We start from the raw sequence: 12,916 nt of genomic DNA on the forward strand, positions 1-12,916 counted from the left end.
GATGATAGAATTTGTCTTTTTCTTGCTATTTAAAATTTTATTATGACTCAAGCGAGACTTTTCATACTAGATGTATACACCTAAATATATTGACCTATATTTAACGATTACTGTCGCAAATTTCATTCCCGAACAGATTTTTAGCCGGCTTTCGTTGCTGCAAAAATTGGAAGGGGGCTTAACGTTACAACTAAAAGGAATATCTGGTTTGTTTTTCATTGCAATAAACGTTAACGTCTTTGAGCTTTTCCGTGAAAAAATGATATTTTGTTTATAATGTTCAAAAAACTTGAAAATAAAAATGTCGATGGTGTTATGTAAACTCCGATGGCGACCGTTGAATGCAGAACTTGATACATCCATTTGTATAATCCTTAGAGAGAGTTGCTATAGTAACGTTTATGTAATATATGTTCAAGCATTAAGGTATGTTGTATATACATCAATTTATAGATTTTACCATAGAAAGCAATTCTGGTGACTAGTCCAATATATACAATATTTTTGTATTTTTTGTACATTATCTTACAGATAAATTGTTTTGTTTCACTTTTTATAGGTCAGCACTATAACCAATAAAGAATTATTAAAGAACTTCATAAAAGGAGTATCTCTCAAATAACAAATAAAGAACTACAATGGAATATTTCGTAGGAATATCCAGTAAGTAAACTAGCTTATTTTTGAATAATCACACAGGCGCACGAAATCATTGACCAAGCATAAACTACGTAGAAGTGATTTTAAATGAAATTTTATTACTGTTCTCATTTAACGTTATGAACACCTCCATTTCCAGATTGACGTGAGCCTTTCTCTATTTCACTTTTCTTGTCTTCATGTTTGTGGTTTCGTTTCATGTTCCCTCTATTGTTTGTTCCATAATAATTAGTTTTTTTATTATAACTTTGACTTGAATCTCCAACATTTTTATTTTCACGTAATATCTCATTCTCTTGTGTTTCCAAATCATTTAAAACAACTGTACAGTTTTGATCCTTTTCTTCACTAGACTGTCGCCAATTTTCATTGATTCCTTTTCTTTCTTGACGAATTTTCTTCTTCACAAGTCCTGCTCCTCCGTCACTAGAAGAGCGATCTCTTTGATTGTTTTGACAATTATTCCGTTCAAGGTTTGGCGGCAAACAATCTTGGAGAAAAAAATAATATTTGCAACTTTTTCGCTTTACTAATCATGCAAGTTAATTTTGGTGGATCTCTCTCTTAAATAATCTCTCCTAATCGTCTTTTTTTCCTCCCAAAACAACTTGTAAACATACCAGTAGTGGCTCGTGCTCTATTGTGAACAGATTGAACGTGTCTGTCGTCTTCTCTTTCCTCCTTAATCCCTCGTAATGCTCCAGTGACAGTCTATAGATGCATTAAATACAAAATGATTTGAACAATTTAAGTAAATCTTGACTAAATATCAAGAGGGTTATCATGGGAACCATCTTGTCATTGAACATTTATACCTTTAAATCCCTCGTTTCTACTCCTGCTTCATTCATACTACTTGTACGAATCCTTGGTCCCAGGTCAACTTCGTCGCTTCTATTACTGGTGAATTCAGGCGCTTTGTTCAAGTCTCCAGCATAACTTTCTGTAGTGAATGATCGATCACGTGATGATTCAAATCCTGACATAGCAATATTTGTTCCAGTTCTCATTTCGGCCAGTGAAGGTAAATATGAAGGTCCTGCTTGTGGAGAAAGTCCCATGTTCTTTAACTTTTGTTCAAGATTTTCTTTTTCTTTCTTTATTTTTGCTACTTCCTAAGAAAAGAACTGTAATAAAAATGCGTAACGCATTCGACATCTTTCACAACAAACTATCGCATTGTCGCTTCATCACTAATAGACAATGATGTGAAAATTGTGCACCGTAAGAAAATAAAATATTTACCTCCAAATGACTTAGATGGTAATTCAGCATCATTTTTGCATTGTCGATACTGTCACGTGTACCAACAAACAGGAAATTAACTTCTTTCTAAAAACATAAGCAAAAATCACTTTTCCAATGGGTATTAAATTCTCAAATATAGTAGTTTATAAGCAATGTACATACTTTAACAGACTTCTGAGGATCTTCTTCATTTACAACGTTACACTTGTTCTCGGGAGGTTCAATTCGCACACGAAAAACACCAGAGCGATCAACAATGTCCTGTACAATTTTACCATTTCGACCGATAACTTTCCCTGACGTTCACGCGATAAAATTTGTCATACGTACAGCATAAACAGTAATTTTCAATAATACTTGCTTACCTACAAACGTCTTTGGGACAGAAACGACTTCTTCAGCGAAATCCAAAAGACTTATTGCTTGACTGATGCAACTTTCATTCTGAAACGCACAATGATTACTGACATTTTCATTTCCTTAGTCAATTATTCACCTCAAGAATTCCAGAGTGAATATGTGGCGCAAGAATACCACAGAACGTTTGAATTTCATTTAATCCAAAGATATAATTTTACCCTTTCCCTTTCAGTAAATGTAAGCTTTATTATTTACTTCGCCTGTAATGTGTAGCGAACATTTTTCTTCGTCGACTTCTATTGATCGAATACCAGGAAGTTTTCTAGCTTTCTGAATATTTGCTCCCTGTGCACCAATAGCCAGACCCATTAAATTCTCTGGAAGTTTCAACACTTCAGTAATACCAAATTGAGTTTGGGCATGCTAAAAAATAATAATTTATCCCTCTTATACTTAGATATGCGTTGAATCACAGCTTCTCCATTCAACAACTTAGACAAAAAAAACTAAAAATGACATCACGTCTATTTTTAATCGTTGTCAAACCTGTAGTTGAACAGCTGTATCGTTTATCCAGCTGTACAGCAGTAACCTCGTTCTCAAACTACGGAAATGCATTTCGCTAAGTATTGCGGCTTTCTTCACTGCCTTTTCTGATCGCGACTAAAAAATGCCAGCATAGAAATAACACATGATTACTGCAAACTATGAATACGTTGAATCCACGAGGTAAAAAATAGCTATTTCACTACAGACAAACTTATTTCAAAAGTTCAGAAACAAAAGTTGTGAAAATCTCATCAATGCAAATGAAATGTTGGAGTTAAAGATTTGGTCTGATTTCGTCAAATATTAGATGCAAAAAAAAAACATCAAGTTTTCATGCAAACACTTTCAAAAAAAATGAGGAGGACCGCTGAAATTTCTGTTGTAACATCGTAAAATATGACAAGGGTACTGTAAAAGACTATAAACTAACTAAACATATAAGATTAGCAAGTTCAGCACTGTAGTCCACCAATGCTACTCCGCTCTGAAGTTTGAATTCGCGGTGAACGTTTGCATCCTTGCATCTAAAAAAAAAGAAAAATCGCATTTGTAAAGTTTCAAAGCAGCAACGTACCAGTATATATCACCACCTTACATTTGCTGCAAATCTTGAGGAACATCAATTATACATTTACTATACATAGACCGCGTGATCGCTTCACTAGAAAATAGGCAACTTATTAAAATCGTTTAAATAGAGATAAATAAAGTTTGTGAAACCTACTTAGTGTTGACAGGACGCATTTTTTCACGGGGTACAATCTCGTTAAAGGACGACTCCCAACCAACATATTGTACAATGTAAAACTAAATGGGATAAAAATAAAATAAATTAACTGTGAAATGTGTTTGCTTCAACAAAACATCATGCAGAGGCCTACATATTTTCTCAGTGTGATGAGTGAAATCAAATTTACAAATTTATAATAAATGAAAGGCGTGGTCTACTGGTCTTTAGATAGTTAATTTATTTCAACTTTGTTTCACAATTAATGTTTGTTGATTTTGCATCTCAAGATATAACAAGCTTAACAAATTAAAAGGACCACAACTCTTGTCATTTTATGATATATTTAATTGATAATGTACAGAATATACTCATGTACAACATGCATTGGCCAGACCATTTTAATAAACAAGCAAATTTTCTGCATTATCTAAGCCAGCCAAAGATACTGAGCATGAAAACATGTTATTTTAATCACTTATGGAAAAGGTTAATTGCTTATAACACTGTTATGTCAGATAATGAGTACCAAAATTCAAATGCTGATGGTGTTTTTAATGAAAGATTTCTCAATAAATCTAAAATAAAAATGCAAATGCTTTGTATCAGCCAGAACAACATCTTTATAGACTTTACTTTGGTGAAGTTGAAAACTTGGTCTGAAAGCAATTTGCAAAAAAATGGAAAATTGTCTGCTACATACAAATTATGGAAAATACAAGGTATGAAATAAAATTTTGCAAACTTTCTTTCACTTGTAATTGTAAATAAGACTGTTACACTATTTCGGAATGAATGAAAGAAAGAATGAACAAATGTTTCTGATTGTAACAGAAATTCAACCTTTGTACAGCTATTTTTTACACAGTTTATTACAATTCACAATTAAATATTTAACACCTAAAATAATGAAAGAATTTATACAAATAAATCCCAAGATATTGATATTATTTTACAACCACATTGAGTAACATATAAGACCACTACCTCGCCTTTCTTTGAGATAATTCGAGCAAGCCACCAACAAGGTGGATCTTTCTCTTCAACTTTTGACAGGACCTTGTTATGAAGAAGAAATCTTTACATAAATTCATACTTTATCATCACAAATTAGTTCCTATTCAATCTCTGTGATAATTTTCTTCATTCATATTATAACTCAATTTTTTTGTAAAGTATTTCAGTTAATAGAAAATTCAAGTCAGTCTACTGAACATACATGAGATTATACAACATATTTGTGTGCAACATTTCCATGAGTTCATAACAATTTTATAAAATGAATATCAAATTTAAAACGCAAAGTTGGAAAGTTAAAGGTTAATGTTCAGGCACGCGGTTACTTGCATAATTAAAGAAATAAATTACTTGAATTGCGAAATACGTTAAGTACTGTTAATATATTAGTTTATTGATAAAAACATACGTTAAATCTCCGCAAAAATAATCAAAATTCTTATAGAATACAAATAGTGATTTTACCTCTATCATATCATCGACATAGAGATCGCGGCGTAAGTTTGACACCGGTGGTAAGCGCACTTTGGCAAACTCTACACGAGTAGCGTTTGTCCAACTAAATATTTAATATAACAATAAATTTAATTAAACATGTGTATACAGTAAAAATTAGCTTTATTCACACCATTTGACAAAGAAAATGAGAATTTCCCCATAGAAGACAAGTAAATAAATACTATACGTTAAAATGTTGACATTTTCCGTACTTATCTTGACGGGCAACAGTCACTTCTTCAACATGAATATTTTTCACATATGCCTAAAATGAATGATACACTAACTTAAGAAAATTAGTGTATTCATTTTTTCTATAAAATGAATAAGTTTTAAAAAGGCGCAATACCTTGTAATACCCTCCATTATTGGACAGGACCTCTACAGCGAGCTCCTCCATGTTTCATACTTCCTAAAAATTTGGTTGCAACATTTCCAAATTATATTCAAGAATATTTCGACTAAATGAAATGTGTCGTAGAAATTTATCTGACCAGATATCGTTGGCTCATACAAAGCAAGCCGTTAAGGATATTGATGACAACATGATATATGATAATAATTTTTCCAGGATGGTACATTGGTAGTTTAGTACTTACATAAAGTAAAGATAAAGTTCAACAAAAATTTTGGTCGTACTAAGTACGCGCTTATTTTCTTTTTACCGTATTAGTGTTTTGCTGTTACTAAAAAGTCAGCGTATTATAAACTAGCTGGCCGTACATTTGGTATTTATGAATTGACGACACCCTGGAATAATTTTTTCTCTAACGACTTATTTATCGCTGAAATGACATTATGAACAAATAATTTCAAAAAGTCTATTAGAGACCTCGAAATTGAATTTGTTTTTCTTACTGAAAATAATGATTAATTATTCACTGAGGATAGAGTTGTATAGAAATATAAACGTTGAATTTCGTTCATTTACTGTTGTAAAGTTTGTATAATAGATCCATCTTGCTATTTAGGCTGCACTCAGTGGCAGTACAAAGGTATAAATTTCACAGTAAGAGAACTACTTTCTTTAAGGGTGTACACTTCTTCCTGGTTCTTTCCCTTTCCATATTTCATACAGCGCAATTTTCACAAGCCACAAAATGCATTCTTTCATTTTAGTGGAATTCCACTAAGACTGGAAAATAATAATATGTTACTCTTATAGTCTTGACTTTAGACTACTTGCTCTCAGGATACTTCCATGGAGATGAAGACAAATAAATTGTACAGCTCATCTGCTGTACTTCCATGTATAGTGTTTTTTACTGCACGATGATTGAAATATGTTTGTCAAACAGTCTCTCGCGAAACTCATCCTGGGTGAAAAAGTTTCATGATTCAGATCACATTGCTTGATGTATTTTGTTGTGTCATAATATTATTTTCTTTCCATCAATTCTATAGGTGAAAGAAGGCCAAGTTATTCCCATTGTCTCGAATGTTTTTCCTAACAATAAACAAATATTTAAAGTATGATGGAAACCATGATTGCACTTTCTAGTAAAGAGCGGGAATCCACGCTGTTGCTGCGTCACTATACGTCAGCTTTTCAGGATTTTTGAAGCAAGACAACTGGTGGGCCTAGAGATCTAGATATGGCACATACACACACACGGGGTTAACAGGTGACGTCATACACGTTAATGACGTCATACACGTTAATGACGTCATACACATAAGTGACGTCATGCCTAGAAAGTATTTGACCTTTTGCAAAACTTCTGCGTATGAACATACAACATCACATCGTGAAATATATTTGTGCTGCCATCACTGTCTGTATGTTTGTGAATTCTGTAGATTTTGAGCAGGTAAATTATTTGAGTTTCCGGCATGAATATTTTTGAAAAAATGTGAATAAAATCTTAAAGAGCCACTTGCAATGATGATGACGTCGTAACTCACAAATTTACAATCTAAATGACTGACAAATTGTTAAATTTTGAATTTTCATTTTGATGATGGTTCTTAGTGTCTGTAATAGAAAAACACAGTTTGGAAAATTTTGCAGATTGTCACCGGATAACAGTAATCAGATTTGGACTGTTTAATCATCATATATGTATCATCATATATTTTCTTTTATTTCACTAGATATGTTTAAATCTTTGGTGAACTTTCATTGGTCTGTTAATTTTACTTTGATGTTGGTGATTGTCGCATATATCATTAAGACAGATGCCTCTTTAGGAATTGATTTCTCTGATCCTATAAGTGTGGCGTCCCTCGCTTGTTTAAAGGAGAGCGGTTACGATTTTACTATTGTAAGAGCTTTTCGTTCAAGTGGTATTCCTGATGAAAATGCTCCTGCCAGTATACGCAACGCTCGTTTAGCAAACATATCTTCAGTCGAAGTCTATATGTTTCCATGCCCAAAATGTGGTAATGCCCAAAAACAGGTAGAACTGTAGAAGAGTAATGGCATTTATTTTTAAGTGTATTGTTCATTCTGATATTTGAATATGCAACGTAATGTTTAATTATTTGTGCGTTTTAGGTTGATGATATGTTAAGCTTGAATCTGAGTGTTGATATAATATGGATTGATGTTGAGATTTACAATTGGTTTGCCAGCAAGGCCAAAAATCGTGAATTTTTTGAAGAATTAATAAAGGCAAGGTTTGGATCGAATCGCATTGGTATTTATACAAGTTATCACAGTTGGGAAACCCTGATGGGACTTGATTACACTTTTGGCTCGAGGTTGCCACTTTGGTATGCTCATTATAATTATGAAGAAAACTTTGATGACTTCCGTTCATTTGGTGGCTGGGTATATCCAGTTATGAAACAATTTGCTCCAGATGAGTCTCGTTGCGGAGCTAATGTCGATTTGAATTACAGAGAATTGTCTGTGCTGAATTAGATGTTATAAGACTTACAGAATTTCATATTTTTTTACATGGCATATATTAATTTAACCTCGGATTTAACAACATTAGGTAACAGTATATAAATTTTGTTACTTGTTAGACGGACGGTCAAAGTGCTTATTGGTACTTATAGATATAGTTTTATTTCATTTGATTTGACTTATTTGTATTTTTCATTTCGAGAAAAGTAATTCGATAATTAATGAATGATGTGTGATAAAACCAAAAAAAATTATAAAAGGCATTATTGAGAAATTGTCCGGGCAATATTGACCCATTTTAATTTATTTTTTGTAACATTTGCAATTTAAGAGAAGTTTTTTACCGACACGCTTATCTTTAGTCAAAAGCGCTCGACTTTTGAGAATGAAATTTTTTTAATGCCGTAATCTTTGCAATCGTTGGTGTATCCGGCTTTCGCCGAGGATACTAAAGGCCCAAAATCACAGCAAAAAACAAGTTAAAAACTATGATGCAAATTTTTTTTAAAAGGTAATTTCAATTTCAAAAATGTAATTAGCAAAAACAAGTTGTAATAAGATTGTTGATTTTTCTTTGAAGTTCATCCGATCCGTTTTGAGCTTATTGTAGTCCATTCTTGTAGATTGCCTTTTTCCTTTACGTTCACCAAACAAGCGATTTGTTCATGTTAATTCTACACGATCTTTTCCCTAGATCTCATCTCTGCTATTAGCGTTGCATTTAGGTATGTTCTCGGGGACAGTTACACGAAGACTGGATAGCAATGTTTTGAACTCTTCAAGAATTGGTTAAAAATGAAAATGTACAATTTGAACTGAACATTCATTGAAATACAATAGTTCTAGAACCACAAAGTTTCATAATCATAATGGAAATATAACCAATTTTTTTACAAGTTTGAAAAATTACTATTTAATGAACAAGGCTATCCAGGTTTTGAGCAACCGGCCCTGCTATTTTCGTTGAGAGCAATTAGCTCACGAACATAACAACATGTAAAACTATTTTGCATTTTACAACTTGATAAATAGTTATTTTGGTTATGTTTTTACACGTCTACCACAGACGCTGAAATATTTTGACCAGTTACAGTGATGTTGGATTTTCCACTCCCTCCTACAACATTTGTTGCTAAATCGGTCTGTTGCAACGCTTGCGTTGGACAGGACAACATTGTTAACAGTTTGTCTGATTGAACATATTGAAGAGATACTCCTGTAGAAACCAATTGATTGCTATTTGAGACAACAGTTATTGGCAGACCATCATCTTTCAATTCATTGGTCGATATAAGGTGCACAGCTTGTTGCACTGGCTGCAACAAAATTGGATTTGTAACACCATTTTGTATGGTCTGAACCAACGACTCAGGCCAAAATCTTTGTGCTAAACGTGCTTGATTTGGCTTGGTTTTTTTTGTTCTACATGAGTTGTCTGAGTTGCTAGAATCAAGCATTGGTTGAAGGATTCTTCGCCGAGCATTGATAAACCTAAAGTAAAATTTGATCTTTCTGTCATGCATGAATTTTAATTTAAGTTAACAAAGAGGTAGATGCAAATACCAGTTGTTAACTTGTAACAAAGATAGATCTGTCTGATGAGCTAAAATCCTTTTCTCTTCTTCCGAGGGATATGGATGCTTTAGAAAAACATATGAACTACATAAATTTATAATAAATGGTACAGAAGTTCAATTGATTTCTATGAATATGTAACTTACAGCTATGTGCTGAAACAACCAAGCTTTCATTGTGTTTGTGGCATGTTTGGGTAATATGCTTCGTTTAGACTTTTTATTGGGAAGTGATGGTGATGTGGAAGCCAGTGGTACAGTACGAAGACAAGAATTTGTTGTCCCTGTGGTAGAATACAAAAAATTAACAAAAATTCAACAGCCAAACAGTGGTGTAGCCAGCCCAACTTTTTACTCCACACAATGCAAATATTTTTATGTTCATTGACAATGAGAACTAAAGATTTCTAAAGAAGTCAACAATGGCAATCCTTCAGAATTTAAAGAATGGGAGTAAATCTGCAGGCTTGCATCGCTACTGCTGCCAATATACCATCTCATTGTTTTATTTGATGGTTACTATTACCATCATGTACATCTGTCAAGAAAAAATGCAGTAAAAAAGACTTACCAGAGATAGGGGATTTATAAGGTATATCCAATGACCCAAAGACATTAGTTGAATCACTTGGATTACTGTCAGTTGACATGGTCATTGTAGTCAAGTTAGAAACATCTGTGGAATTTTGTGTTGATGATGATGTTTTAACACATGAAACACTTGGCGAAGATTGACCAAGAATAGCCAAACTACCTTGAAGTTGATTCAGTTGGGAGTCATTTGATATTGCAGTCAGTACATCTTCACATCCTGAGGAAAATATACCCAACATATTTTCTGTTTGTAGTTTTCCTTTTAGACATGCAATATAACGTTGACAGAAGTCTTTACAAAGTTCATTTACTTTCTCAATCTCCAGAAGATGAATTTTTAACACTAGAATTGCTTTAACCATCTAAAAACAAATAATGAACTTGACATTTCATTAAACAATTCGCCAGAAGTCATTTCTAGGACCATGCGGTTTTAGCTATGAGCATGCTACTGTTTACGTTTGTTTATAATACAATATATCAACGAATATTCTCATTGAATCTCCATAAAAATGTCACAATTTACATTTCGATTCTATCTCACTTTATTCTCTAAACATTATTCATAGTGTGTTTTTGAGCATTTAAAAAACCCCAGCACAAACTTTGAAAACTTACCAAGCTATCTACATCATCAATGCCTGACAGTAAAGATTTCCCGTCTTGTCCAAGATGTAGCAAGAATGATCTAATTTCATTCTGAAATATTTGACTGTTTGGACCTTCATGGCTGCAAGTAGCCCATTCACATTTATCAAGCAACATTGCAAGCAACGGAAAAAGAGGATGACGATATATTGCTAGTTTGTCTGATTCACATGCATCTCCAGCATCAACTTGACTGCCAAGTTGTTGTTGTTGTTGTCGAGAATCTTCGAAGCTTTCTGGCGGTTTATCCTCATTAACAATAAGTTGTGAGTTCGACAATTCTGAAGGGGTTTTCCCTTGAACGATATTTCTTGCATGTTCATTTCCAATTCTTTCCAAATTCATTACAAATGAAATTGTAACCTTGGAACAATTTAATAATTTTGAAACTTTGACTAAGTTGTCTATGAAACAGGGCATGTTCTATTATTATACGCAAGTTAAACAAAATGCGCAACATTTACTCCGCTAAATTTCTTTTCATCGCATACACAATCCAAATGTAATACGGAAAAACAAGCATAAGATAAAAGCTTATTTTATATTCAAGAAACCAATTATTTCTTTATAAATAAAGAACAGAATTAGACATTGACTGGCAGCTTACCTCTGTCACTCTTCGTCAAATACTGATGCCCTTTGTCCTCAAACACTGCCAATCTTGAGTTAGCCCTGCCCATATCCGGCGTTGCTTATGTATTTTTATGCATATTTATGTCAAAACCAATAGGCAATAGCTTTATTTTATTTGCATTTTACAATTTACATTGTATTTTTACTTTCATTTCTTTTGAAAATGACAACTCTCCTGATAAGTCCTTTGAAAGTAACGATGTACCATGAACGAAGAAAGTGCATTTTAAAAACTTTTTAACAAATTTTTGACGTATGTGTAGCGTAATGTCATTACACAAAACCCAGACAGAATTAGAGCTGTCTAATGGCAATAGATAAAGTGATTGTGTATTTTTGTTATGTTGAAAAAGTTGTTGTCTCCTTTACTCAAATAAAACTTTTGAATAACGTTTTATTGGCAAATTAATTGCAGCATTTATCATTTAAAAAAAATTTAAACAGCTATAAAAATTACTATGCACTAAGCGTCGTAAATCGTATATTATTATTGATATATAATTACTTTATATACTTATAATTCTTTACTTTACCGAGTTTATTTTGTCAATTGAGTTTTAGCTATATAGATCATTTCGTTGTGGTTGCTATATGACAACTGTGGGAAAGACAGGGTTAATTTTTCTTGAGTGTAAAGTTTGTAAACAATTCTTGTGTTTTGAAAAAAAGAGAGAAAAACCTTACTTTATGGGTCTTTGTTGAGAACCATAGTGAAGGAGTATTTTCATATACCATGGAAGAAAATTCTTTGTATGACAAAGCCTTCATGTTCGGAATATTCATATCTGGGTCCAGAAAAGGCAAAACAGAAACTTAATATAATTTGTGAAGAACTTTTGGTCAAAAAAACTGCTTGAAGAATGAATCTTGTTGGCGGAGTTGGAGCAATCTTATTGGATGTTTACTTCATTAGTGACGTCAGAATAGCCTTACGTCATCATAAGTATAAATGTTTTTCGCTTAGATAATCGTTGGACTGTTTTCTAGTTCTACGTTGGCATATTTACTATTTTAAATAGATCTGTGATAAAGTTTTTAGAGTCGAAATGATTTGTGTCACCTGGTCTTATTTTCCTTAAACAGCAAACTTAAAATCATATATGGTAAGTTGATCGCTAGAGTAGTGGCATCAATTTCATTTCGAATTACATAAAAGTATTTCACCAAAAAGGGACATTTATAAAAGAAATATTTCCTCTTTGGACTCATAATATTTGTCTATTTGGAGTTGAAAAATTCTCTGTTCGATTTTCTTCAACAACATTTAAAATTTTGAACGTTAGTGACTCTTTATTGAAAAACTGATGGACGTTTCAAATCCTATTCTTTCTTGTCATGATTTGTCTTATGCGATTTATTATTGGTTCAAAATACCCAAAAATATATAAATTATAAGCGGAAAATAATTTTTTGCTTAAATTGTCAACAGAAACTACAAAACAAATATCGGAAAACAAAAATAATGCAATTTTTCATAAAATCGTCTCCTTTCAAAAATACGAAGTCGCGTTACTATAGTAACCGTTATAACAAATTTGCACTCTGCTACAAACA

General features: G+C 32.7%; 3 protein-coding genes across 4 annotated transcripts; 1 reads left to right on the top strand and 2 right to left on the bottom strand.

The window, feature by feature from the left end:
• Positions 1-427: 427 nt before the first annotated feature.
• On the bottom strand, positions 428-5,513 carry LOC124445945 (synaptic functional regulator FMR1-like). The gene is made up of 15 exons (XM_046996729.1): positions 5,409-5,513; positions 5,272-5,324; positions 5,027-5,120; positions 4,532-4,603; positions 3,542-3,624; positions 3,413-3,478; positions 3,248-3,341; positions 2,815-2,931; positions 2,524-2,691; positions 2,274-2,352; positions 2,071-2,204; positions 1,906-1,992; positions 1,476-1,775; positions 1,281-1,371; positions 428-1,150 (listed from the first exon to the last, which is right to left on the bottom strand). The coding sequence occupies exons 1-15, from the start codon at positions 5,457-5,459 to the stop codon at positions 768-770; spliced, it is 1,872 nt and encodes a 623-aa protein (XP_046852685.1). The 5' UTR covers positions 5,460-5,513; the 3' UTR covers positions 428-767.
• Positions 5,514-6,769: 1,256 nt separating this feature from the next.
• Positions 6,770-8,187, top strand: LOC124446424 (probable GH family 25 lysozyme 2). The gene is made up of 3 exons (XM_046997274.1): positions 6,770-6,870; positions 7,154-7,458; positions 7,557-8,187. Exons 2-3 carry the CDS (start codon positions 7,156-7,158, stop codon positions 7,923-7,925), a joined length of 672 nt encoding a protein of 223 aa, XP_046853230.1. The 5' UTR covers positions 6,770-6,870; positions 7,154-7,155; the 3' UTR covers positions 7,926-8,187.
• On the bottom strand, positions 8,180-11,366 carry LOC124446423 (homeobox protein PKNOX1-like). Of its 2 annotated transcripts, none has more exons than XM_046997273.1 (5): positions 10,700-11,366; positions 10,059-10,443; positions 9,635-9,771; positions 9,477-9,553; positions 8,180-9,404 (listed from the first exon to the last, which is right to left on the bottom strand). In XM_046997273.1, the coding sequence occupies exons 1-5, from the start codon at positions 11,147-11,149 to the stop codon at positions 8,963-8,965; spliced, it is 1,491 nt and encodes a 496-aa protein (XP_046853229.1). In that variant the 5' UTR covers positions 11,150-11,366; the 3' UTR covers positions 8,180-8,962. The 2 variants fall into 2 exon arrangements, with proteins under 2 accessions (XP_046853229.1, XP_046853228.1); XM_046997272.1 differs by having other exon boundaries at positions 9,477-9,565.
• Between the last annotated feature and the right edge of the window lie 1,550 nt (positions 11,367-12,916).

Source organism: Xenia sp. Carnegie-2017, unplaced genomic scaffold, assembly GCF_021976095.1.
Source record: "Xenia sp. Carnegie-2017 unplaced genomic scaffold, XeniaSp_v1 HiC_scaffold_22, whole genome shotgun sequence".
Lineage (NCBI taxonomy): Eukaryota > Metazoa > Cnidaria > Anthozoa > Malacalcyonacea > Xeniidae > Xenia > Xenia sp. Carnegie-2017.